The sequence below is a fragment of the Barbus barbus genome (assembly GCF_936440315.1).
Source record: "Barbus barbus genome assembly, chromosome: 2".
NCBI lineage: Eukaryota > Metazoa > Chordata > Actinopteri > Cypriniformes > Cyprinidae > Barbus > Barbus barbus.
Window position 1 is genome coordinate 11,612,729 of NC_136730.1, and position 27,430 is coordinate 11,640,158.

At 36.5% G+C, this 27,430-nt stretch overlaps 2 protein-coding genes across 3 annotated transcripts in view; both read left to right on the forward strand.

Annotated features, from left to right (window-relative positions):
* Nucleotides 1-2,935: 2,935 nt before the first annotated feature.
* On the forward strand, nucleotides 2,936-11,345 carry LOC306878778 (E3 ubiquitin-protein ligase MARCHF3-like). 2 transcript variants are annotated; one of them, XM_079431303.1, is made up of 5 exons: nucleotides 2,936-2,979; nucleotides 5,455-5,651; nucleotides 6,629-6,833; nucleotides 8,257-8,460; nucleotides 8,740-11,345. In XM_079431303.1, exons 2-5 carry the CDS (start codon nucleotides 5,497-5,499, stop codon nucleotides 8,896-8,898), a joined length of 723 nt encoding a protein of 240 aa, XP_079287429.1. In that variant the 5' UTR covers nucleotides 2,936-2,979; nucleotides 5,455-5,496; the 3' UTR covers nucleotides 8,899-11,345. The 2 variants fall into 2 exon arrangements, with proteins under 2 accessions (XP_079287429.1, XP_079287428.1); XM_079431302.1 differs by having other exon boundaries at nucleotides 2,942-2,979; nucleotides 5,492-5,651; nucleotides 8,740-10,342.
* A 4,412-nt stretch (nucleotides 11,346-15,757) lies between these two features.
* The window catches only part of LOC306884301 (ADAMTS-like protein 3), a 193,257-nt gene continuing 181,584 nt past the window's right edge, over nucleotides 15,758-27,430 (forward strand). The window contains exons 1-2 of the mRNA XM_079440043.1: nucleotides 15,758-16,019; nucleotides 16,555-16,677. Coding sequence (XP_079296169.1) covers nucleotides 16,609-16,677 — 69 coding nt within the window. The 5' untranslated portion in view covers nucleotides 15,758-16,019; nucleotides 16,555-16,608. The remainder of the gene's footprint in view (nucleotides 16,020-16,554; nucleotides 16,678-27,430) is intronic.

Here is a 27,430-nt window from a genome sequence, read left to right on the forward strand (position 1 = left end):
ATATATACGGTATGTATTTTTTTTTATTTTTTTTTTTTATGGTGAAACGGTTCCTGTGGTGATATTGTGTGATAATCTCATGCTTGGAAAGACCTCTCATCCAATCAGATTCAAGAACTTTAGAATTTTAAAATAATTTAAAAATTTTAAATTGACTAATGAATTTCAAAAATCTTCCCAGGCGTATCAATAATATGTATATATATATTCTAATGATTATATTCTTACTCTCCACTTCAGCTGGTGAAATTCATGTTCAATCAGATTTAAATCTGGAGATTGACTTGAGCAATCTAAGACTTTCCATTTCTTTGCCCTTATAAATTCTTTGACTGAACTGGCAGGGTGTTTTGGGTCATTGTCCTGATGCAATATGAAACACTTCCCAATGAATCTGGTGGCATTTTCTTGAATATTGGTAGGCAAGATGGTTTTGTACCCTTCCAAATTCATTCTGCTACTGTCATCATACATTAAGTCATCAGTAAAGTTGAGAGGGCCTGTTCCAGAGGCAGCCATGCATGCCCATGCCATGACACCACCTCCACCATGCTTTACAGATGAGGCTGTATGCTTGGGATCATTTGCAGTTCCCTTTTTTTCTCCACATTTTTGCTTTCCCATCACTTAGATAAAGGTTCATCTTTGTCTCATCGGTCCATAAACACAGTTCCAAAACTCTTCTGGCTCACCTTTGTGCTTTTTTGCAAACTCTAATCTTCTAATATCCTTTCTATTTTTGGTGCTGGTCAGAGGTTTGCATCTTGCTGTGTAGCATCTGTAATTCTGTGTCAAAGTCTCCTGAGGACAGTAGATTGTCAGAGCATCACCCCAGCTTTCTGGAAGTTGTTGATTTTACAGACACGTATGTTAGGGTTCATTTTCACAGCTTTTATGATTTGTCTGTCATCAACTACTGTTGTTTTCTCAGCCGATCAGGTCGTTGGTTGCTGGTGTCGCTGGTGGTTTCCAAACTCTTGATTTCTCCATGCCCTTTGTTTTTGCTAGAGCTCTAACTGACTTCCTCTTTTCTTTTAGCATCCAAATTGCTTGCTTTTCTCTCAAAGTCAGTTCCCTCATCTTCACCCTGGTTTGTGTGTGTCATCATCGAATGCAAGATTCAGAATACAGAAGTAATGGATATAACTGATACGACACATTCCCTGCTTTTAATATCTGAAGAATTAATGCATCAGGACACAGCTGATCACTTAGAAAGACCTGTGAGGCAACTGTTCCAATACTTATGCTCACATCAGATAGAGGGATGAAACTCTAAAAGTGCTGAACTTCTTAGCTGGTAAAACATCTATGCGTTGACTCACTCAATAATAAAATGTGACATTCTGCAGTTTTGTCTCATATTCATCTTTTAATCATATTTGTAAATGTCTCGACTCCACAGCCAACAGAGCAATTTTGTCTTTTCTTTTCCAATACTTTTGGAGGGCACTGTGTATATATATATATATATATATATATATATATATATATATATATATATCATATGTCTTTAAGATGTTGTAAAATATTGTATGATGAATATATTTTGAAATATTGTGACAAAATAATGACCAAGTTGCAAAATTACTTAATTTTAAAGTTGTCCTGACAGCTGTATCACTAAATGTCTATACTGTTAATGTTAATACAGAATATATATTATATTTTTAAATAACTCATAATATCATTAATTAAAAAAGTGGATTAAGTAATTATGTGCAGTTAATTATTAATTAACCATTTATTTATTTTTAGCCATTTTAACAGCTTCTTGTAGCTCAAACAGTAGAGCATGGTACTAGCAACACTAACACCATGAGTTTAATTCCCAGTGAATACAATAAAGGATAAGATATCTTGAATGGAATAAAAGGGATAAAAGCATCTATAAAATGTAACCCTATTTTATTATGCCTAAGAGTGAAAGTTGTCCCAGTACAATGAAGATACCAATACTGATGCTCCATCAGACCATTTGCGACCCTGGACCACAAAACCAGTCTTAAGTCACTGGGGTATATTTGTAGCAATAGCCAAAAATACATTGTATGGGTCAAAATTATTGATTTTTCTTTTATGCTAAGTTAAGACATTAAGTAAAGATCATGTTCCATTAAGATATTTTGTAAATTTCCTACCGTAAATATATCAAAACTTAATTTTTGATTAGTAATATGCAATGCTAAGAACTTAATTCGGACAACTTTAAAGGCGATTTTCTCAATATTTAGATTTTTTTGCACCCTCAGATTCCAGATTTTCAAATAGTTGTATCTCGGGCAAATTTTGTCTTATCCTTACAAACCATACATCAATGGAAAGCTTATTTATTCAACTTTCAGAGGATGTATACATCTCAATTTAGAAAAATTGACCCTTATGACTGGTTTTGTGGTCCAGGGTCACATTTGAGCTCTAAATTATTATCAACACAAAAATACTTTAGCAAAAATCACCTGCTACTTAAATGTAGCAATGGATTAGAGTGAATTATAGTTGCACTGTTTTAGACATCAGTCTGCGAACAAGATAATGAGGTATTTAGCAGGAGATCAGGCCGCTCTTAGACCAGCGGTCTAAAATTAGGCCTAGTCCATGAGGTTTAGACGCCGCCAACACTTTCAGCATTTGTTGTTGTGTCTGCAGCAGTTTACAGTCAAAGCTTAGACCCTGTGCAGTTAGCATAATGTCAGGAAAATGAAAAGCCACTGGTGATGACTAACTGGATTAAGGAAGTTTGAATGAGGAGGTGCCCGGAGTGTAACCAACGGTGATGTGAGAGGGATTTCCCTTTGTCGGCTCTGTGCCTGTGCTTTCCTTGCCTTCCGGCTAATCCTCAGCTATTCTCACCAACGACCTTGGGTTTAATGCTAATCTGAGCAGAGAGAGAGAGCGAGAGAGAGAGAGAAAGCCTACAAGTCTTTAAGCCCTCAGAGGTTATGGAGAATTTGGATGGAGAACATGGTCTGTCTGATGGTAAGTTCCTAATTGCTTCAATGTTGTTGATTTGATATTGCAAAGTGATAGAATGGTAATTTTGCAGTTGTTTTAGTACTTGGTAAAATGTATGCCTATAGCGTAGATGTTGCGTCAGAGAACGTTGTGAATCTATTGATGGTGCTGATATAAGAATGTTGAGGGGAACTGCAATGGTTTGAAAAAATGATGCTCTATCACGCAACCAAAACTTTTAAAACTTTTGCTCTCTGACGTAAGCATCTGTTGACCAATGAGAATTTCAGAGAGGCGATATGTCTTTCAGAAACAACTTTTGGACAATCTTCAGAAAACTAATTTGTGGCATTCCCACATGGCATTTTCCACACTCTCAAAATGAAAGTTTTGCACCCCATACAGTTTAGTTTCTGATGTCATCTGTACATTAGGCAGTGGAATAGAGTGTATCTGATCATTCATTTCAGTATGGAGCAGATTTACAACAGTGTACCAACTTTAATAAGTACCTCTGCTAAAAACATGTTTTGAATGTAAATAACATAATGCATGCATGCAATTGTTGCAATTATGCACTGATATAAATGGTGACCATTTATGACCATTGCAACAGGTTAAAAAAGGGGGAAACTTATGCATGTATGTAAATATATACTGTACAAAAATTTTTCTAATACATTATTAACTAATTAATACTTTTATTCAGCAAGGGTACACGGCACTAATCAGATTTACGCTGTAAGAATTCTATTTCAAGTAATTGCTGTTTTTTTTCATCTTTTTTCAAAGAAGCAAAAAAAAAAAAAATGTATCACAGTTTCCAAAAAAATATTAAGCAACAACTATTTTTCAGCATTGATAATAATTAAGCAGCAAATCAGCATATTAGAATGATTTCTGAAGGATCATGTGACACTGAAGACTGGAGTAATGATGCTGAAAATTCAGCTTTGAACACAGGAATTAATTTCATTTAACTGTATATTAAAATAGAAAACTAATTTCTAATAATATTTTACAATATTACTAATTTTACTGTATTTGAACTAAATAAAAACATTTAAAACATTAAAATATCTTTCTAACCCCAATATGTGCATATAAACATCTCATTATTCACTGAAATCGGTTATTCACAAAAATGGGAGCTAACCAATATCCTGCACATTCATGTTCACAATAAATGATGTTTTATTAACAAGGTTCGGGAGGAGCACGATCAGATAATCAGTCTGGCCCAGGTGCAGCTCCTCAGCTAATCACCTTAACAAGCACATCAGGTGTTTATATACACAGCCAACTCACCTCTGTTCTATGACAGTTTTCCAGCATCCCGCCTCCACCCCAACTCCACACTCCAATCTAAATTTCATCCCATTCTTGGGATGAGGGGGGAGTTCTCTGGGTTCGGGCTCCATCCTGAGCTCCGAGCCCTCCATCCTGACAGCATGCCAAATATGCTTACTAATTGCTCAATCATATTATATGTTAGTGCGAACTCATGAAATGTAGTTCTTCACATAAATTTGAGTAAATTTCTAACCCTGTAAATGCTATCTCAAGTGCAAATAAGCAGCTGTTTCAGTCTGTTCCTCACACAAAGCCAATGTACGCAAACTCAGTCTCCTGTTCTGTCCTGGGGCCTGTACCATGAAGCTGGATTAGCTGGCTAGCCAGGAACGTTTCAGTTTAAGTTTGCACCAATCCTGGGTTTTAGGTACCATGAAAGTGGCCTGGCTTTCATTGCAATAGCAACTTACACTGCACAGCTAACCTGTTCCAGGGCAGGTTATGTTCTGGGTAAGAGATCTCAAACTGAAATCGGACCAATCAGATGTGAGCAAAGTGACACGTAACAATTATTATAAGGCATTTATTTTAAATGAATATTAATATATACAGATCATATGTAATATTCAAGATTCAAGATTTTTATTTGTCACAATTATACAGAGTATAACCAGCAGTGAAATGTAGGTCAGGTCCGCTCCAAGGACAGTGCAATTATAATGTATACAAATATTAAGAAAAAGAAAAGTAGAAAAAATAAGAGAATAAAATAAAATAAAAGATAAAAAAATATAAATATAAATGTGCAGGTCAGTACAGGTCAGTATGTTGTTGACTTAAATAGTAATAAGAGGAAAAAAAGTTGTCCAGGGTATTTAAATAGCAGCAATATGAGGTAGAGAAAAATTATGAATAGCTATTGATATGGTGATATATACATGGAGTCATGTGATGACAATGAACCACACTTGATCTGTGTTGTGATTGGCTGTTCACCACTGATGTCACACATTGTTGACAAAGAAAGTTGATGATCACTATCTATTGGTACCAATAAAGCCGAATCGAAGTGGTTTGGTTTTGTCAACTCGTAACTAATCCTGTAACTCTGAATTTGTTGATCTACCATCATGGTACAGGCCCCTGTTCTGTCAGTGTCTCAACAATGCTATCATCACATGACTCTCATGTCTCTGTGTCTCTCAGTTTGCAGTTGTTCAGATATGAACGCCTTCATGTGCAGCAGTCATGCTCTGTGAGGACTCATCACCTGGACCTGGTGCTGGACCGGATTCTGTGGTTCTGGTGAAACCGATTGCTGAGACCTCCTCAGATCCTGTACATGAGGTCTTTCACAGCAGCACTTATGTTTCCTCTGTGATCCCTGCACACGGCGGCATCAGGTGGGTCAAAGTCAGGGTTCCTCAGACCTTGATGAGCTTGCTCTGGAACGTTTGATTGGGTTTGGAGATAAAGTCTACATGGCATTGGCCCTCCAGGGTGAGATTTGAGAAAGTCTTTCAGCCAAATGGCCCAAAGCATCTGAAATCCCATTAGACACTGGTGACATGTAAATGTGTGCGGTCATGTGTTAGTATTCATAGTGTACATCTGATGTCAAAACTTTGACATATTTGTGGCTTGATTTTGCATATTAGATAAAGTTGTGAGTTGTGAAAGTTACAGTACGTTTTCATAGTAAAATGAAATATGGAAGCTGTAAAAATAAATAAATAATAATTTGCAATTTTATTTATGTTTTTGAAAAATGTCTTTTGTGCTCATCAAGGCTGCATTTATCTGATCACAAACACTATATAAAGAGTACATATTATTGCAGGTTAAATAACTTTTTTCTGTATGAAAATATTTAAAACAAATTTTAAATGAAAATTTCCTGAAAATGTGCTCACCCTCAATCTATAGATTGGAACAGATTTTGATAAATTTAGCATTTCATCACTTAATCACCAATGGATCCTGTGCAGTGAATGGGTGCCGTCATTGGTTCTACTAGACTTTTTCCACTGATGCGTTATGATGATTTATTTATATTTTGGCCAGTTAAAACTGGAGTGGTGTGGATTACTTGTGGATTATTGTGATGTTTTTATCAGCTGTTTAGACTCTCATTCTGACGGCACCCATTCACTGCAGAGGATCCATTGGTGAGCAAGTGATGTTTTGCTAAATTTTTCCAAATCTGTTCAGATGAAGAAAAAAACTCATCCACTTCATCCAGTTTTCATTTTTGGGTGGACTATTGCGTTATAAAGACTATAAATGTTTAATTTTAATATCCTGGAATATTGTGTGATTTTTAGATATTGTTCTCTGAATTTGTCGAATTGATGGTTAATACCAGGGTCTCTGTTTTCAGTCTGAACGCTGAGGAGCCGTTCTGTCGAATCTGTCATGAAGGCAGCAGCGCAGGTGATCTGTTATCTCCCTGCCAGTGTGCTGGCTCTCTGGCGATGGTGCACCGTGTTTGTCTGGAGCGCTGGCTCACGGCCTCCGGCACCAGCCACTGTGAGCTCTGCCACTTTGAGTTCGCTCTGGAGAAACTTCCCAAACCACTCACTGAGGTAAAATCATCCGCGGGCAGCGCTTGGGAATGACTTGCAGTATATTCTCTGAAGGACTGAGGAAAGAGTTCACTCACTTGATGCTCAAGTCTAGGCAATGCAAGATTATTTTGTAAAATTATTATTTTGCACGTTTAGCAGGTGATGAATCTGAGAATGGTCTATTTGCACTTTCTGTAATTCTGTCGGTGGCTGCATGATGCTCTGGAAGATTGTCTGACCTCAGCTGACACATACTGACACATCAGCCTGTCAATCTCAGCCTGTCAGCCTGTCAGAGTTCATGTGAGACACATGAATAAAGAGAGCTAAAGCTGTAAATGGACATATAATAACACACTTTCCATAATAGTCATATAGAAAGTGTTTTAAGCGTCATTATCAGCATCCGTTCTCCTGCAGTCAGTCACTCTCGAGTCAGATCCTCGCATCACATATTGGCGGGTCTGCTTTCCCTCGGCTTCTTTTAAACACGGATCCACTTAGCAGGAAAATGAGATTAGATGAGGACCGTATCCCTGACGCTGCTGCTTATCTCATATTTGGGTGGAAGACAGGAAGATGACACTACAGTCCACGAGCATCACAACCTGCTGACTGCTGCAAACCTGCCTGCTCTGTCAACAAATACAGAACCAGTGATCTCATGATGATATCTATCTATCTATCATCCATCCATCCATCCATCCATCCGTCCGTCCGTCCATCCATCCGTCCATCCATCCATCCATCTATCCATCTATCCATCCGCCCATCCATCCGTCCATCCATCCATCCATCTATCCATCTATCCATCTATCCATCCATCCGTCTATCCATCTATCCATCCGTCTGTCCGTCCATCCGTCCGTCTACCCATCCATCCATCCATTTCTGCATTGTTAATTTTCTTTCTTTCTGCATTTCTTTTTCTTTAATTTGAATTTTCTTACTTTCATTCTTTCTTTCTTTTTTTGTCTCTTGCTTCCTTGATTTCTTTTTCTCTTTTTCTTTCTTTCTGCAGTTTTCTTTCTTTTTTCTTTCTTTCTGCATTTCTTTTTCTTTCATTTCTTTTCTTTCATTTGTTTTTTCTTTTCCTTTCTGCATTTTTCTTTCTTTTTTCTTGCATTTTTTTGTCTTTTTGTCTTTCTTTTGTTCTTTTCTTTCTGCATTTTTTCTCTTTCTTTCTTTCTGCACGTACTACTTATTCTTTCTACTGATTTAAATATATGCACTTATCTATGCATTGTGTAAAGTGGTTTTGTGATCTAGATGGTTGCAAATTATTATTTTTTTCTTTATCTTAGGCTGTCTGAATTTTAAACTCCATATTAAAAAAGTGAATTAAAAGTTGTTACTAGCCAAACAATATATGAAATAAGCTTTCAAACTGCCTTAATTCAAGTATAACCCCCTCCTAATGAGCTGTGTTTCATGGCTGCAGTGGTTCACCACACCTTCCATGCAGCAGCAGAGACGGACGCTGTGCGGGGATGCCATCTGTTTCCTGTTCATCACACCCTTAGTGAGTCTGTCAGGCTGGCTGTGTGTGCAGGGAGCCATGGATCTGTACAGCAACGGCATGGAGGCCGTGGGACTCATTGTTCTCACGCTCACACTCTTCACTATTTACCTCTTCTGGACTGTTGTAAGTTCACTCTTGTTTTCAGCGCAGCAAAAGGAAAGTTTAATGGCATTTTACATCTGCGGTGTTTCTGGCTGATGTGGGATTAGAAACTATTCTGATTTAGAAAACAAAAAACCCACAATTAGTTTTATGACACCCAGGATGGCACACTGAGAATTAAATAAATAAAAAGTTCAAAATAGAAAAATGAACAACAAATCTGTAAAAGAGTGATTTAAAAAGTCAAATGATGATAAAATGGTACTAACTTTTCCACACGACCTTCTTTTTTAACCGCAGGTATCCCTACGTTACCACATTCACCTTTTCAGGACGTGGAATGAGACGAATCCCAGCGTCCGGCTACAGATTCCCTGTCCTGTAAAGAAACATCAGAGACCAAAACAACTAATGATGCACTTCTTGTGCAAATACAAGAGTAAGGAGACCATGGTGTAGTGCCTGAAACATCATCAGGAAGAAAACAGCCGGCTGTTTCAGACAAACCCTGATTTTGTGGGAAGCACTGATTTCGAGTCACACTCAGATCTGGAATGATATTCTGATTTGGGACTGAACTGAAGTGTTGTCCTAATTTGGAGTGGAACCCCAATTTTTTGAGAGATTTGGAGTGGATGGTTTAATCTGAACTTTTGTTTCAAATAATGGAAAACTAAAATAAGAAACTTCATCAGAAAAGCATGTCAAGCCACAAGAAAAGAACACGTCTTCTTAAATAAACCGAGAGAACAATGTTTTTGATATGATAACGACTGAGCTATTTATACCTGCAGGTTTTACCTTACAAAACTTCAATCATAAAATTAGCAAATCATTTCATTACTGTTTGCTTTATCATGGAAACACTTAACATTTCTTCCATGAAAACATGAAAAATGTAAACACTTAATTATCTTTTAATCATTTGATGTTGTAGCTGAATTGAAAAGTCTAAAACGAATCCTGTGTGCATTGTGTGCATTGTAAATGTCACATCAGAAAATCCAACATGGGAAAATATACACTACTGTTTTTGAAAGAAATTAATATTCGTATTCAGCAAGAATGCATTACAATGATCAAAAGTGACAGGAAAGCCTTTTATTTCTATTCATCAAAAAAAGTATTTTTTTTTATCACAATTTCCACAAAAATGATTGATAATAATAATAAATGTTTCTTGAGCAGCAGATCAGCATATTAGAATGATTTCTGAAGGATCATTTGACATTGAGCAATGATGCTGACAATTCAGCTTTAATCACAGGAATAAATTACATTTTAAAATATATTCAAATAGAAAACATCTATTTTAAATGATAAAATATTATTTAAAAAAATACTATTTTACTGTATTTTTGATTAAATAAACAGGTGTGCATAGGAGTTTTTTTTTTTCCAAATCCCAAACTTTTTCACTGGTGTGAATTTTAACAAATTCATACAAATTTGCCACCAGTTGCCACAATCTAAAATAGTTATGCATTTTCAGTTCAGTTCAACAGCAAATTTCAGGTGAGTGGGTTGAATATCTCTTGTCTGCATTTCTCATTGTAAAAATATTAAATGATGGCAACTTATGTTTTTACATTACTTTAACAAACAAGTTCAACAAAACAAGCTCATCAAAACGAGTTTCACTTTAATAATAAGTTACTTTTTTAATCAGTTATATGAAATTCAACTTGATTTTTTAAAGTCAGTTTAATGTATTTTAAGTTCAAATGATTCATACAATCAAGTTTATTATACTTAAAAATTTTAGGCGACAACTAAACGTACGTTTTTAAGTTGAAATGGGTGGAAATTTTTTTTTACAGTGTGTCTAGACCCTAGTTATGGTTTGATTCCTATTGGGAAAGTGAGAAACAAGCAAATAAAAACAAGTTTTACTTTTTTTTTTACCTTACATTTTGTGTCTCTGTTGGAACAAATAACCTGAGGCTGTTTCTTCCACTGTGATCTGAATTATTCAGAGAGATGATGCATGATCGTGCAGATCTAGTGAACTGCAGGCTGGATAGTTTTCCTCACTTCAACACCGTCTGAATACAAATAGCTCCATCCAGAGAGGCGAATGTGTCTGCAGTCAGTGAAAGAGCACTATGTGTTAATATTCATGCTTTGAGATGATTCACAAGCAGGTCCAATGCTAGGCTAATGTGCACAAAACAGGAAAAGACATACAAGTAGACTTATGCTAGGCTAGATTCGAGAGGAGAACAGCACAGGTTTAACCCACTGGCAAAATGAGTAGCAGTAAATCATACTGCTAACTATGCTAGTTAACAAGAACAGTGCTTATAAGAGAGATGAAGGGAATCGTGCATCACTGCTATTGCACTTATTGTCCTGTAATTGCTTCCTTTGCAACACTTTTCTTTTTTAGGTATTTTAAGAAAAACTAAGAATAGAAACAATGTTACTAAACTAAATATTGCTGTCTTAAGTGTTATTATTGACAAGAGCATCTGCAGTAAATAGATAAATCAGGCCTGCAGCCACCGAAAATCTTTACTTGACCTCTCCAATGCCTCCTTGAAATAGATGGTGTCGTGATGGAGTCATTTATCGTGTTCCAGGGAACTACCAACTTTACAGTTTTTCACAATCACTTTGGTGCATTTCTCAGATCAGAAATGAAATTTTCAAAACTACTTGTTCAACCTCCACATCATCTAGTCACTTGAGCACATCATAATAGCAGTTTCTCATTCTTTTCAACAAGTTGTGATTGCTTTGGTACATTCATGCAACTGATTATGTTCATTTGTCTGCGGTTTCCTACATTATCAATATCATGTTGCTCAAAATGTATTATATAGTTCTCTGTGCAATTGTCTTACCCCTGAAAATATCTAGTCATCGTATAAGTCATTAAATGCAAAATGGTTGATCTAGTTGTCATAAACTGTCAAGCATATTTTCTACACATTTCTATTAGAATTTTTATAAATTTGCCATGAACTGGGCAAGTGCATCTTGACTTTCACTAATGAAGAGAATATAGATCAACCAATTATAAACCAGTTCTCTGAAATAGCTCAAAGGTGCATCTCATGAACCTTCAACTGGAAAAGCAAGAGGACAACACAAGAGTTACAAATTCTGACAGTGGATGAACATCCAGAAAACCATCAGGGTCAACAGCCGAGAGGAAGAAGAGGAATAAGGATGCATGGAAGTGTACAGAGGCAAAACAGAGGAAGAGGCCAAGAATAGAGGCGCATATCAGATGAAATAAGGGCCACTGTTGTGGACCATGTTGTCAATCATGGCCTTACAATGGCTGAAGAGTGCAGCTAAATATTGGGAGATCGATCATATCCTCAATAATTCAAACATTTTGAAACTATCTCTTTCAATCAATATCCCACATACAGTGTAAATTTGTACTTTTGAAAGGATATATGGCATCCACAAGAAGTGCAGCCTTCTGCATTTCAGTAGGCCTAAAGTAACTGTCATCTAAACTATTGCCATAGTTTACCTCAGGTAATACTAACAGAGTGCACTGTTATATTGACAACATGACTAAGCATTTTGACTATCTTGTTTGTGAACAATGACACAAGGACTTTTCATTCTGATGGCACTGATATGTTCATTGACATAAATACTTACTTTTGAGAGATGAACTAAAGATTTTGAGTAAGTTCCAGGCTTTTTCAGGTAATCCATTGTGTGGTGCTGTTTGTACAAATTGCTTTGAGAAATACAATACTTCATTGCACATACTTCTTTGCAAATATTACAGTTTTTCTCAGTCGCTTTGGCACATTTCTCAAATCATCCTTAACATTTGCAAGGAAGTATGTGCATTTCTCAAAACAATTCAGCAACTGAAAATGTAGGAAACCGCAGACAAATGAACATAATCAGTTGCATGAATGTATCAAAGCAATCGCAACTTGTTGAAAAGAATGAGAAACTGCTTTTATGATCTGCACAAGTGACTAGATGATGTGGAGGTCGAACAAGTAGTTTTAAAAATTTCATTTCTGATCTGAGAAATGCACTAAAGTGACTGAGAAAAACTGTAAGGACGATTCGATAATTACCAAAGCGACTGAGAAAAACTTTAAAAATTGTCAAGAAGTGTTAACAGAGGAAGCTAAATAACATGCAACAGAGCACAACATCCAGATAACAGTTTTTTTTCTCTCTATACAATAATTCTATGTATAAATCTTTCAAAGCAGTCCTTCAACTTCTTCAATTTAAAATATATTATTTTTATTATATTTTTTCTTCCCATTTGTATAGGCCTATAAACATTTAATTGGATTGTCATTTGCGTCATGAGTATTTTACTCCCTCATAAAAACGTTTAAGGACAAAGCACTTTGTAGGCTACCTTTTTCTAGTTATATGTGAAAAGTGTTTTCATTCTTTAGGCTAAATCAAGGTTTGTAAAGTTGTTATTCATCTCACTTTTGTTCATGGCTTAGTGAAGAATTCTGAAAATCCCTATGGAGAAAATAAATAAAAAAATTACTAAGAGGTCCAAGGCCGTTGAAAAAAAAAAAACCACACAAGTGCTGATTTCACACAGAGTTGATGCTGTATCTGAGGCTAAGGTAAGAGGATATACAATTCAGTTTGTAGCCTACATTATACAAATTATTACGTCTATAGAATGTCCCCATAAAACATGGCAACGAGTGTGTGTGTGTGTGTGTGTGTGTGTGTAAAAATTGCACATTTAACATCATTTTGTCGATCACGTATTTCTTAATTACATAGGCCTACATGTAGCCTAGGCTATGTGTGTGTGTGTGTGTGTGTGTGTGTGTATAGGCTATCAATATACACAGTACACATACATATATGTAAATAAAACATGCATGTATGCATTTTGAAAATATTTACATGTAAGCCTATATACATTTATATATTTATATTCTTATATTTTACATTATGTATAGGTACATTTAATATATAAACATAACATATTTTTCTTAAATATATACATGCATGTGTTTGTTTTTATATATACATAATAAATATATACAGTACACACATATATATTATGTAAATAAAAACGCTTATTTTGGATGCGATTAATCGCGATTAATCGTTTGACTATATAATATTTATATGTTATTGTAGATCTGGTAGGAAACGTGCTGCTGGTCGACTGTCACACAACGCCACCGTCTGGATGGTAAAATAATAGCAATATCTAATGAACAATACAAAACAACAACAATACAATACAATACAGAACAATGCAATGGGATCCAAAACACCTCACTGGGCATTTGGCATTCATAATCTAATTCTGCAGTGAAAGTTTTAGGATTTTCAATGAATCTAAATTAAGGGCAGTTATGTTGACTATTCCTAGGTCACTAATAAAATTAAGTACATTATTCACCCATGTTGATGTTGATCATTGATCATGTGACCTTTTGTTCTTACATCTATTGAAGCACAATATGCTCTGTCTCAAATCATGCTGGAGAATATGCAGCTTGAGTGTTGCTGTTAAAGCAGATGATCAAATCTAATCCATTTTGAAATTAGGTCACTTTAAAAAGTAAACTTTTAATTCATATTGTTATGCTGATTATATGATCTGTGATGGATAAAAAACTGCATTCAATTAGAAAATAGAAGCATTCTGATTAATGTTCTCTTTTGCATCCCACTAAACATTGTCATTACATGTGACAGATGTATTGTCAAATACATGATTTAGCATCTATAGTTGAAAAAAATTAATAAATTAAATATATATATATATATATATATATATATATATATTTGAATATATTTGTTAATGAAATATAAATGCTAAAAAAAATCTTAATGTTTGAGAAAACTGTTGAATGAAAACCGTTGCATAAATTTCTTCAACAGCAGGTGGAGATAAAAGTCCATGAATCCACTCAAAGTGTACAGCTCAACAGCATGAGAACTCATTCCCTCTGTACTCCTTCCTTCTGAAAGGAAGCACACAGCCAGAAAAGACCTTGAATATTTCTCATGCATCTCATGGTTAAACTATTATTTGTTGTATTTTGCTGTTCAAACTCTAAAATCTAAATGCACAGTTGTTTCTGCCCCATTCAGATTATAGGTAGGCCACCTTTTTTTCTTTTAAGTGTTAAATGTAACACTTAAGTGCTTTAAATTTCTTTCATTATAATATCTGCTGCTGGATTTCAACCCTGTAGATCCAAGAGCTCACTAATAGTCTCTTTAAAAGAATGAAAAGCTTTGCCCTTCTGCTGCTCACTTTGACTTGAACCAGGGCAGGTGAAAGCATATCAAAGCCTCTCGCTGCCAAACGCTACTCTACACTTCATAATAAACAGATATGCTGTGCCCCAACAAGCTCTTTGATCACTCGCAGGAGCATATAGAATGATAAAAGCCCTCGTGAAGCGCTGGGCTGCTTTCTGGAATCGGTCCAAAGGGTTTGATGATGTTGAGGAAGTATTTGAACACTTAAAAATAGAAAAAAGGAATTATATATATATATATATATATATAGAGAGAGAGAGAGAGAGAGAGAGAGAGAGAGAGAGAGAGAGAGAGAGATGATAGATAGATAGATAGATAGATAGATAGATAGATAGATAGATAGATAGATAGATAGATAGATAGATAGATAGATAGATAGATAGATAGATAGACAGACAGACAGAGAGAGAGAGAGAGAGAGAGATGATAGATAGATAGATAGACAGACAGACAGACAGATAGACAGACAGAGAGAGAGTGAGAGAGATGATAGATAGATAGATAGATAGATAGATAGATAGATAGATAGATAGATAGATAGATAGATAGATAGATAGATAGATAGAGAGAGAGAGAGAGAGATGATAGATAGATAGATAGATAGATAGATAGATAGATAGATAGATAGATAGATAGATAGATAGATAGATAGATAGATAGATAGATAGATAGATAGATAGATAGATAGATAGATAGGCAGAAAACCGATAATTGTATTATAATATACATTATTTATTAATATTAACCCAATAATGGCTTTGTATGGGCTATTTCATATCAATTTAAGTCTACATAATGAAAGTAGATTTTAACAAGGCTACTTCTCATTAGTTTTAGGGGCATGTTATCAAGTTATGTTTTAAATGTATAATTATATAAACAATGGTTTGATATTTTTGTTACTTTTTACTTTTTTACTGTTCGTTGAGTGGTTTGTGTCTCGTATTTATTTGAATGTTTATTCGTTTTATCTTAAAAAAAAAAAAGCTCAGACACACAATGCCTCTATAATAGCAGGATCCAGAAAGTGTGACAACATGCCCCGCTGCGCGTCGCGTCCGGTGTGGGACGCCTAGCGGACTATCAGCTCAGCACACTAACTTCTGTCAGCTCAGTGTTCAGTAGGTAGCCCTGCGCTGAGGATATCGGAGAAACTCGCAGTCATTCGCGCTGCATTCAGCCTTTCTATCATCCGACAGACCGCTGCGCGACGGACGCACGCCACTCAAATCAACATCACCGGGGCTCGCGCGGTGTTTATTGGTTACTGGTGCGGCGCCACGTTTAATGGATTAAAATGTGAATCTATGAGTTACTTTGCAGCAAAGGTAAGAGCTGATCGTTTAAATGCACGTCTTTGCGAAGCTCTGCACTGAATAAGATGAGTAATATCAGCAGGTCTATCGGTTTTTATTTCCAGATGTTTTATAATATGAGTCATTTATAAAGCAACTTTGATTTGTCTGACATAACCTGTATGTGCATTTAGTCCGTTGCTCCATCTCTTTGCAGCATCACATAATGCACTTATCTGATAAAATAAAAGCAGTATCATGTGAATATTGGTATATATATGACATGCACTGCTGCACAGAAATGATTCACAGAAACCTATTACACTGCATTCCTTTTCTACTGCTGTTGCATTATGCATGGGGAGAACCTGAGAAAGGCTTTTTTTTTTTTTTTCTCATACCAGACTAGATAGTGTAATTAAGTCAATCAGGAGCACCACTGCCTGGCACTTTCAATTTAAAATCAACAGTCTCATCAGAGGTAAATAATTGAGCTTAATTGCCACAGCAGCAGCAGCTCTTGCATGATGATCTGTGGTTAAACGCATCTCTGTCTGTCTCTCCTCAGGCTGATATCTGACTGACATCGTTCACTAGGCAGCTCTGGAACAGGATTTTAAAGATGGAGTTCTGGGTTTTGCCAGTATGTCGGATCAGCTTGATGTTGACACTGATGTCGTCCACTGGTCGGGTATGATAAATGTCAAACATTGTTTTCGTGAAGTTAGTTATTGCTCACCTGAATGCGATCAATCAGATCAGATTCTCTACACAGTAATTTTCTTGGCCTCTGGCTCTTGCACTTTTAGTCATTTTTGCAGCATTGGCTCTACAATTACATTTTAGTATACAGTTCATATTTAAACACTGCACTGTGATATCATAATGAGCAGGCCGAGTTATTACTGTGATGTTGCAGCATTGTTTAGCTGACAATATTTTGAAACCCATTTGCAAACGTGCTATATTGCCACATATACTGTAGTGCACATTGCAAGTTGTAATCAGACTTCAACCATTACGCTTTTTTGCATTTTTATACTGGTTAAGCATCATAATGGCCATTTGAGCCTTTTTTGAATTCCACAGTGCAGTGTGATCTGATTATTTGTAAAGTAATTTGTTGTCCTCTGACAGAAAATTATGTTGATTTTACAGTAAAAGTTAGACTTTTCTGTTTTATTGTAAGAAATTACTGTGAAAGAACTGGCAATAGAGTGCATGAAAATTTGAAGAAGTGCACAGAGAACAGCCTTCAGAATAACCTAGATATTTTCTTAAAATATTACATGAAATGTATTATGGTTTTGATATTTATTTGTATAATTGGTGTGTAATTATAATTGTGCACCCATGCATTACAAATAACACTTTATACACCATCAAGTCATTTTATATTTATATGACATTTTTTAAATAGTAATTGTTTAAAAACAAAAATTGTCCCCTCAAAATATTTTATAAACATCTAAAAACAATTTTTAATTTATATCTAACATTTTGTATTTTGATTTAGTCAGTTTTAGTGATTTCGAGTTAGTTTACTGATTTTTAGTGACCATTCCAGACTGATGAATGATTTCATATTTGACCATTTTGAGATTAATATTTAATCTTAAATTAATATTTATCATTTAGTGAATTGAGTAAATTTAGCAATTGTGTACATTTTTAGATATACTTTTAGACATTCAAAGTTTGGGGTTGGTGTGATTTTTAAAAATGTAAAAAAAAAAAAGTTTCTTATGCACCAAAGCTGCATTTATTTGATCAAAAAATACAGTAAAAATATGAATATTGTAAAATATTGTTATTTATAACAGTTTTTAAAATACTAATGAAATTTATTCCTTTGATGGTAAAGCTGAATTTTGAGCATCATTACTCCAGTCTTCAGAAATAATTTTTATGGGCTGATTTGCTGATTGAGAAATATTTCTTATTATTGTCAATGTTGAAAATGGTTGCGCTGCTTAATATTTTTGTGAAAACTGTGATTTTCTGTCAAGTAAATTTAAGTGCTTGTAATATATCAGCCATCAGCTGAGGGTGGCTTTGGATATCATATATGCATCAGCCATTAAAACCTCATATAGGCTGACCAGTAGTTTTAATGTCTGTAGTTTTTTATTGAGTGAACACTGTTTTGCAACACAGATCAACTTGTGACACACACACACACACACACACACATACATACATCACAGCAGCAGACAAGCCCAAATCAACTCTCTCCTCCAGCCTCTCAAGTCGGCTCATGGTCATGCGCTCCATCACAGGTCCGGAGGGAACCGTTAAACATTGCCTTCTTTTTTTGTAAGAAACAGGTTTTATATATAGTGGGCTGGTGTGGATGTTAATGGAAGAGCTGGCATGGACCTGGACGCCAGCCAAAACCTGTACAATAGGGCCACTTGATAACAGCAATTTACACCGCGGAGCTGCCACCTATAGTGACCAAATCTCTTTGTCCTGTGCGCCGGTACATGAATAACGACAGCTGAAATCCAAGTCCTGCCTTTGTGGGATTCCGAACGTAATGCAAGTGGAAAGACGGAGGAGAGAGCAGGTAGCAGGTAGTGGCATTAGTGCAGCAGTGCACTCTGGGATAGAGTTACAGCCAGCCACGTTGAGCACCTTTTCCATGCACGCACCATTTGGCGTGTCATTCATTCCCTAGTTTGTACGCGAGCTGACGGACAGCAGCAGCGCTCTCTTTTACGCCATATTATACCATGTCAGAATTTATCATTTCCATTTCGCTGACTGAAGCAGGTGACTGTGGCCATCCATCTTGGACAGAACAGGTTTCTGCTGGAGTCTAAATTGAAATTTGATGTGCATTTATCCAGAGTCTCCATTAAAGCTCTTTGCAGTAATCTTTCAGAATAATATTTGTTCTATGGGCTAAACACTTCGGTTTGATTTATGTGCACGTGGGAGCCGCCGCTGGGACTCCTTAAGAAGCTGTGAGTTTCAGCACTGAAAGCGAAGTGGAGTCTAACAGGTGTTTTCACTACTCTTTTCCCACATCTCCTATTTTCCTGCTTTTCCTATTAGAGAGAGGCTCTGCTCTTTCACCTCCCTCTGGCAGCGTGCTCCTCCTGCTAGACACATCTTTCTCATGAAAGGACTTTGCAGGGTCAGATTGTGTTAGATGTGGGATTCAGTGGGCAGACATATTTAATTTTGCCTTTTGTTCAGCCTGATAAAATGATAAAATTCACAAGGTCTCGGCTGAATCGGAGTATCTATCCATCTATCCATCTATCTATCCGTCATCTATCTATCTATCTATCTATCTATCTATCTATCTATCTATCTATCTATCTATCTATCTATCTATCTATCAGTGGCGGCTGCTGGTCTTTCAAAGAGGGGAAGCTCATTTTCGGCCTACATCATAAAAATTGTCCATTTATTTATACGTAAATTCTGCCATCGTGTGCAGTTTGCTAGCTGGCTAGTTCACCGCCTGGCCTACTGTATGAATGAATGAATGAACAAACGATCTAAAAAAACATTAAACTTGATGGAGGAAATGTGGGAATTAGGTTAAACTGAAACAAGGAATGTGGTGTATAATTGTGTGAAATGTATAATGAAAATTGGCCAGCAATTTCGCCAAGCAAATATCAAGAAATAGGTTGCAGCAGTTTGTCTTTTGACTACACTTGCAAAATCCACTATGGGACTGAGCTCGAATCAGTGTTGCCAACTTCTTTCGATGGAAAGTAGCTAAAGCCAGTTTGTAAAGTCGCTAAATGTCGCCAGATGACGTCATGCGCTAATTAGCATATTCATTACGTCATCGCGTCATATTGCCTTTTACATTTGTTTGTCTCTCTGTGCTCATACTGTATTTTAATGCAGCCAAATTCTCAATAAAACTGTTTTCCTTTATATATTTTACTGTTTATGTTGTCAGTAAACGGGATAAATATGAAATAGTGACTGAAACGCAGCCCTTTAAGAATACATAACCAGCTCTCCCTCCCAAGAAGTTAGTCTGCACAAAAATTCTAATTTATAATCGAGCCGTCGTCTGATTAAATCAAATAATACATACAAGATAAGACAATTCCTGTGCTGTGATTTCGGCTATATTTGCATGTAAAATTAGAGAAGCAACATAATATCTATTTGAACTGAACGCGCTGCTCCTCTCAGCCGCTCACTGAACAGAGAAAGAGGTGCGTGCGCGCTGACCTCGCGCCGTAGGGGCAGTACCAGCGATCACAGAGACTCGCTAGGGTTTGTCAAAGAAGTCGCTAGATTTGTCGCTAGTCACTTTTGGGGAAAAGGGTCGCTAGGGTGGTCTGAAAAGTTGCTAAGTTGGCAACACTGGCTCGAATAGCTTCAGCATCAGCGACTTCTTATAGGACACAATCGCTGTCAATCAAAAGGAGATGCAGTCTTTCGACAAACCCTCCAATCATCACGTAAGCCATAAGTGGCTTTACTTTTTTTTTTCAAGTTTTTTTTTTTCAAATTCAGCATATTAATTAGAATTTAACAGCATGGTTTTGGCCTTAGCTAAACCACAGTGCTTTCAGCCCTCGTATTCTTCAATAGTTTGCTGCACTTTGGCAGCAGGTTCTTATTAAGCTCTTAAATTCACTTGTTTGGATAATCCAGCACCTAACACTTGATCTCAGCAGAGCAACCTTTATTCTGCAGGGACAGAAAGCATGCACTTCTTCTCCCAGAGAAATGTAACTTTTAAGAAGAAGCTCAGAGGTTAAATGAGTACATAGTCAACAATTACGGGCCAGAGTAGATTTTGAAATGGCGATTCTTGCTTGGTTTATAGCGTAGATTATGACAAGCAGATGTTGTACTAACCTTGTTCCTGATTGCTTTTTATTGCATTGTGTTTTCAAGGGTATTGATATTTTCAAATTCTCAATTGAAGCCATTTGTGCCCTCTTTTTCAATCTCACCATCTCCTCCATTTCGATTGCTTTCCATTTTTCGTTTTTTATTCCCAATTTACAGATTCAGAAACATTACTGAAGGGTTGCATTGTAGGCGGACAAATAAATGAAGCTTTTGTTGTCTCTGCCTTTCATAGACGGGAAATGCATAACAATACTCTCTTTCTATCACATTGTGAAGTTTTTAAATCATTTTTTGGGATAGTTTTTAGCACTTGTTATTGACAGAGACCTTAGAGAGACGACCGGAAATTATACAGCAGTGAGAGGAGGAATAAGAATGGGTTGAATTCAAACCTTAGAGGTTGCTTTTTCATTGCAAAGAAATGAGGTGTTATGCCGCCTACCTTTTGGAACATCCTCCTAAAATGCGCACAAGCTTGGAACAAAGCCAAGAGGGTAAACAGTGTAAGAGACGTGTTCATCAACACACAAACCAACAGAACAACAGCTCAATCTCCCATGTCATTTCTGGCTAGCGCTCAACAGATACTGCGTTTGCGTGCGTGGATATTTAAATGAGTGAGCATGCTGTGTTGGAGGAGAGTGCGAAGTTTTCCGTGGAGTTGTCAGGCAGCAGTATGAAAGCTTTGCTCGCTCACTGCTGTTGTATTGAGGGTCCAGAGACACTACGGCTATAGCTCCAGCCTGTTTGAACAGCTGACACCTAAAGCAGAGACAAAAAACCTGGCTCCAGACAGCCTCTTTGCTGAGAGCCGGGAATAGGTTGTGGATGTTTTAGTGTGTGTTTCAAGTGTGCACTTGTATGTCTGTATATTTGTTCTTTATGGATGAACAAGAAAGCTACAGGGGTCCCTACAATATTTGCACACTTAAGCCATACTTAATGTCTGAATGTTATTGCATTGCATAAAATCTAAAAAGAAGTTGGATGGGTTTTTTGTAAGAAAGATAACACAAGCATACAGTGCCAGCAAAACATTTAATAAATATATCTGAGGAAAACTGACTAAAAATATCATCCACTAAAAATGTTAAAAAAACACAAAGAAAATAAAAAGTAAAGTTAGTTCTGAAACATGCATTATTTGTTTGAACATGCCACTTGATATTTTGTATCTATTGCAATGGCATTCAGACATTTTTTATGAAAAGTTAAATTATTTTTAAATTAATTTTAAAATTTCATTAACATAGCCTACATAATATCTATATCTGTATATAAAATATATGTAATATAAATTATTAACAAAAAAGAAAACAAACATTTCTAAATGATATAAATATATATAAAAATATATAAATCACACACACACACACACACACACACACAGTGGGGCAAATAAGTATTTGATACACTGCCGATTTTTCAAGTTGTCCCACTTACAAAGAATGGAGAGATCTGTAATTTTCATCGTAGGTACACCTCAACTGTGAGAGACAGAATCTAAAAAAAAATAATCCAGAAAATCACATTGTATGATTTTTTAATAATTAACTTCCATTTTATTGCATGAAATAAGTATTTGATCACCTACCAACCAGCAAGAATTCTGGCTCTCATAGACCTGTTAGTTTGTCTTTAAGAAGCCCTCCTATCCTCCACTCATTACCTGTATTAATTGCACCTGTTTGAACTCGTTACCTGTATAAAACACACCTGTTCACACACTCAATCAATCAGACTCCAACCTCTCCACTATGGGCAAGACCAAAGAGCTGTCTAAGGCTACGTTCTCCGTATCCGATCTTTTTTTTTTGCCTCGCTCTAAAAAAAATTCCATAAATACGGAGTCGTCTCAGGAAATATCTGCGTCCACACGGAATCACTGAAACCGACTGAAAACGATGTAGTACACATGCCAGACCAATATGTGGCGCTGTAATTCTGCCACAGAGATACACAAAAAAACAGAGAAGAAGACTTGGACCATGTGCGTAAACCTTGCGCGCTGAATACAAACTAACACACAACGCAGAAGATTTTGCTTTAATAAAACTAATGAGCTCAGTAGGTTCTGCAGCACGAACACAGGCACGTAGTCTGACATTGTTGTTGTTGTTGTCGCTGTTATGTGACGCAGCGGTGTCTGATTAGGGGCGAGACGTGGGCTGATGACGTCATCGTTTCAGAAAATATACGGATTCGCCGTCCACACGAAAACGGCGTTTTCAAATTTATCCACCCTGGGACCCGGTTTCAAAAATGATCGGTTTCACTCTTCGAAAACACCGGTTTCGTGTGGACGAAACGCCTATACGGTAAAAAATTTATGCGTATACAGAGAAACACGTCTTCGTGTGGACGGGGCCTAAGGACACTAGGGACAAAATTGTAGACCTGCACAAGGCTGGGATGGGCTACAGGACAATAGGCAAACAGCTTGGTGAGAAGGCAACAACTGTTGGCGCAATTATTAGAAAATGGAAGAAATTCAAGATGACTGTCAATCTCCCTCGGACTGGGGCTCCATGCAAGATCTCGCCTCGTGGAGTATCAATGATCCTGAGAAAGGTGAGGGATCAGCCTAGAACTACACGGGAGGACCTGGTCAGTGACCTGAAGTGAGCTGGGACCACAGTCTCAACAGTTACCATTAGTAACACACTACACCGTCATGGATTAAAATCCTGCAGTGCACGTAAGGTCCCCCTGCTCAAGTCAGCACATGTCCAGGCCCATCTGAAGTTTGCCAAAGACCATCTGGATGATCCAGAGGAGGCATGGGAGAAGGTCATGTGGTCAGATGAGACCAAAATATAACTTTCTGGTATTAACTCCACTCACCGTGTTTGGTGGAAGAAGAATAATTAGTACAATCCCAAGAACACCATCCCAACCGTGAAGCATGGGGGTGGAAACATCATGCTTTGGGGGTGCTTTTCTGCAAAGGGGATAGGACGACTGCACCGTATTGAGGGGAGGATAGATGGGGCCATGTATCGCGAGATTTTGGGCAACAACCTCCTTCCGTCAGTAAGAGCATTGCAGATGGGTCGTGGCTGGGTCTTCCAGCATGACAATGACCCCAAACACACAGCAAGGGCAACTAAGGAGTGGCTCCGTAAGAAGCATTTCAAGGTCCTGGAGTGGCCTAGCCAGTCTCCAGACCTAAAACCAATTGAAAATCTATGGAGGGAACTGAAACTCCGTGTTGCCCAGCGACAGCCCCAAAACCTGAAAGATCTGGAGAAGACCTGCATGGAGGAGTGGGCCAAAATCCCTGCTGCAGTGTGTGCAAACCTGGTCAAAACCTACAGGAAACGTCTGACCTCTGTAATTATAAACAAAGGTTTCTGTACCAAATATTAAGTTCTATTTTTCTATTGTATCAAATACTTATTTCATGCAATAAAATGGAAATTAATAATTCAAAAATCATACAATGTGATTTTCTGGATTTTTTTAATATTCTGTCTCACAGTTGAGGTGTACCTACGATGAAAATTACAGATCATTCTTTTGTAAGTGGGAAAAGTTGAAAAATCGGCAGTGTATCAAATACTTATTTGCCCCACTGTGTATATATATTTATTATCTTTTAATGGTTTTGCAATATTCATTTTAGTGGTTTGCATGTCTTAGATTTTAAATTTAATCATGATCTAAACATGCATTATGAAATAATTCTAGCCCAGTTCCAATGATGATATATATCTTTTAATGATGCATCATTTTAATCCAAATTTTCAAATTTATTAAAAATGGCAGGTTATGCGTTAACAGAGGCTTTGACCTCCACAGGAAAGTGTTGCGTCATGGAAGGGTGATTTTACAAGGTTGCTAGGTAGCAAAAAATAGGAATTTTGAGGCATTCAAAATCTCTTCATAGGGGTTGACCGATTTTAAACTAATTTTTGCTGCTTTGTACTCAGAAAATATCATTGAGGCAAAAGCATGTGGCTTTCATGTGTTCTACAGCGTCACAGTATCTGCTGATGGTTCAAAGGGTGTTAATGTTTTGATTTATTGGTCCATGCAGGGCCATAAATACACAGCTGCTTTTAATAGCAATTTTACAGATAAAGCCTTAAATCAATGCAGCACATACATGCGTTACTCTGAGACAGTCAAACCCTTGCAGGATAATCATTCTGGATTAAATAACTGAATACCAAATATTGTTTTGCATCTTTTAATTCATGCATGATGTAAATCCGGATGCAATTCCTATAGGTCTGCTTTGCTCCATGAAAATGAAAGCATATATTTGGCACGCTGTTGGGTTTAACTCATGCATAAGTTTGCAGATTGCATATGTGATTCTGTTTTACCAGTCACGCGTGAGTTTAAACATTTATCTTTAGACAACTTTATTCATCAAACATCTTTTTACTGAAGGTGTCATAGAAGTGCTTGAGCACTTTGAATCCATTCTGCAGATTTTCACTCAGAATAAAGACTGAAAATGCAAAAGAAAGTCTGCAGATTGTCTGAGCCTCCATCAGTTATGTGATAGCGTTAAAGAGCTCTTATCTGTATGTTTTGACATATACGGCTCGTCATGAATTCTCTCTCTCTCAATCTATGGTGGGTCGAGTTGAACTGAAAGGCTCATTCATACACTGTTACTGTGTGGCCATTCAGTCTGACCAGCTGTAAACAGACTCGCTGCCTTTTTGCACCCGCTGCACTGCTAATCTGTTGGGACCCTCTCTCTCTCCTTCACGCTCTGACATGGCAAATAGGCTCTTGACACTAAGCCCTGGCACATATTTCATGATTCCATTAATGGCCCCAGTCAGCTTTGATAGAGAATGTGAAATTATGTTTAGTTCAGGACCTTAAAGGAAAAGTTCACCCAAAAATTATAATTTTATCATAATTTTCTCATGTCTATGCTGTTTCAAGCCTCACGCTATTTTCATTCTTCAAAGAAACACAGAAAGAGCAGAAATAGAAGGAAAATGGATGATGATTTATACCGTTAAGCTCCAAGAGGGACAAAAAAGTACCATACAAGTATCACGAAAGAGTCAAGAATTAAATTTCAAGTCTTCTGAAGTCATCCTCTCTTTTGCAGTCTGATTTGCTTTTATACTTTATTTGAAAACTTGCTCTTTAAAAATTAAAGGTTTTAAAAGGGGGGTTTCGCAGTGATGCCATGCTGGTTCCACAAAGAACCTTTCTGTGGAAATGTTTTTAAAGAATAATATTTTTTGTAGTTTTTTAAATAATCTAAAGCACCTTTTGATGGATGTTAAAGGTTCTTCATGGAACCAAAGATTCAAAAAAATTACTTTTATTTTTATTTGATCTTTTATTCGTGACTGGCCACACAAGATATAATGATGTTAAACCTGACCAATTTTTTTATTTAAAGTTATGTGCATTTTCTACTTATAGCTTGGCTATTCTGTCGAGTGTCTCATTTTGAGTTTCAAAGAAGAATGAAAGTAATATGAGACTGAAACCATATGAGGGTGAGTAAATGATTACAAAATGTTAATTTGGGGGTGAACTATTTCTTTGAATGTCTACGACAGTTCATTTGAAAAGTAATCGTTTTAGATTTGAGCCTCCGTAAACGTTGATTATGGCTCAGCTTGTAGGTTCTGCCTCAATTCACAAATCTCTAGTTGTTGAAAGGACTGTGATATCCGACTGCCACCAGATCCTTTGCAGTTTAACGATAAGATAACTGGTTTACCACATCCCAGAATTCTTTTAGTGTACTACTACAGTGTTTATTAATATTTCGAATTAGCTTTTATTTTTTTATGTTTTCAGTTTTCATTTTAATTTTAGTTTATGATTTGGTAATTTTGTAGTTCTTTTGTCATTTTTATTATTAAAAATGTATTTTTGTTTTAGTTTTATCCATTTTATTAAACTTATACATGCAAAGGCAACATTTCTATTTTCTAATAAAAATAAAAACAATTTTAAATAGTTTTAATTTCAGTTAATAATAACTACACTGCTACATCCATACTGATCTCACAGACAGTGAGGATAACCTCAAGTGTAGCGACTATTACAGCCTGTTTGGGGAATGCCATTTTAGAAATTCTTTAACCTACGTTCTGGAAAATAATTTTTTGGAAGTTAAAATACTCTTTTCTGTCAGATTTAATGTGCATGGTCCAATATAAGTAAGTGGAATGATTCCCTGAAAAGTGAAATATTATGATTCTGTGATGCAGTCAAAACATTGCTCTGTTTCTTTGAGCATTGCAACCAATGCCTGTTTGGGCCAATGATACATGGAGTGAGTGTTTGAGAAATCTGTTTAAAAACTGTCATAATGTTTGTAATTACATTGCTAGTGGCGGATTAATTACATACAGCATTATTAGTAGCTTCATGTTGGTGAGGTGTAAAGAAAAAGTTCAACAGCAGCTTTAAAGGAATATTTCACTCAAAAATGAAAAGTTGCTGAAAATATACTTCTGCCCAGACCATCCAAGATATAGATGAGTTTGTTTCTCTATTAGACAAGATTTGGAGAAATTTAGCATTACTCTTGCTCACCAATGGATCCTCTGCAGTAAATGGGTGCCGTCAGAATGAGAGTCCAAACAGCTGATAAAAACAGTAATTCA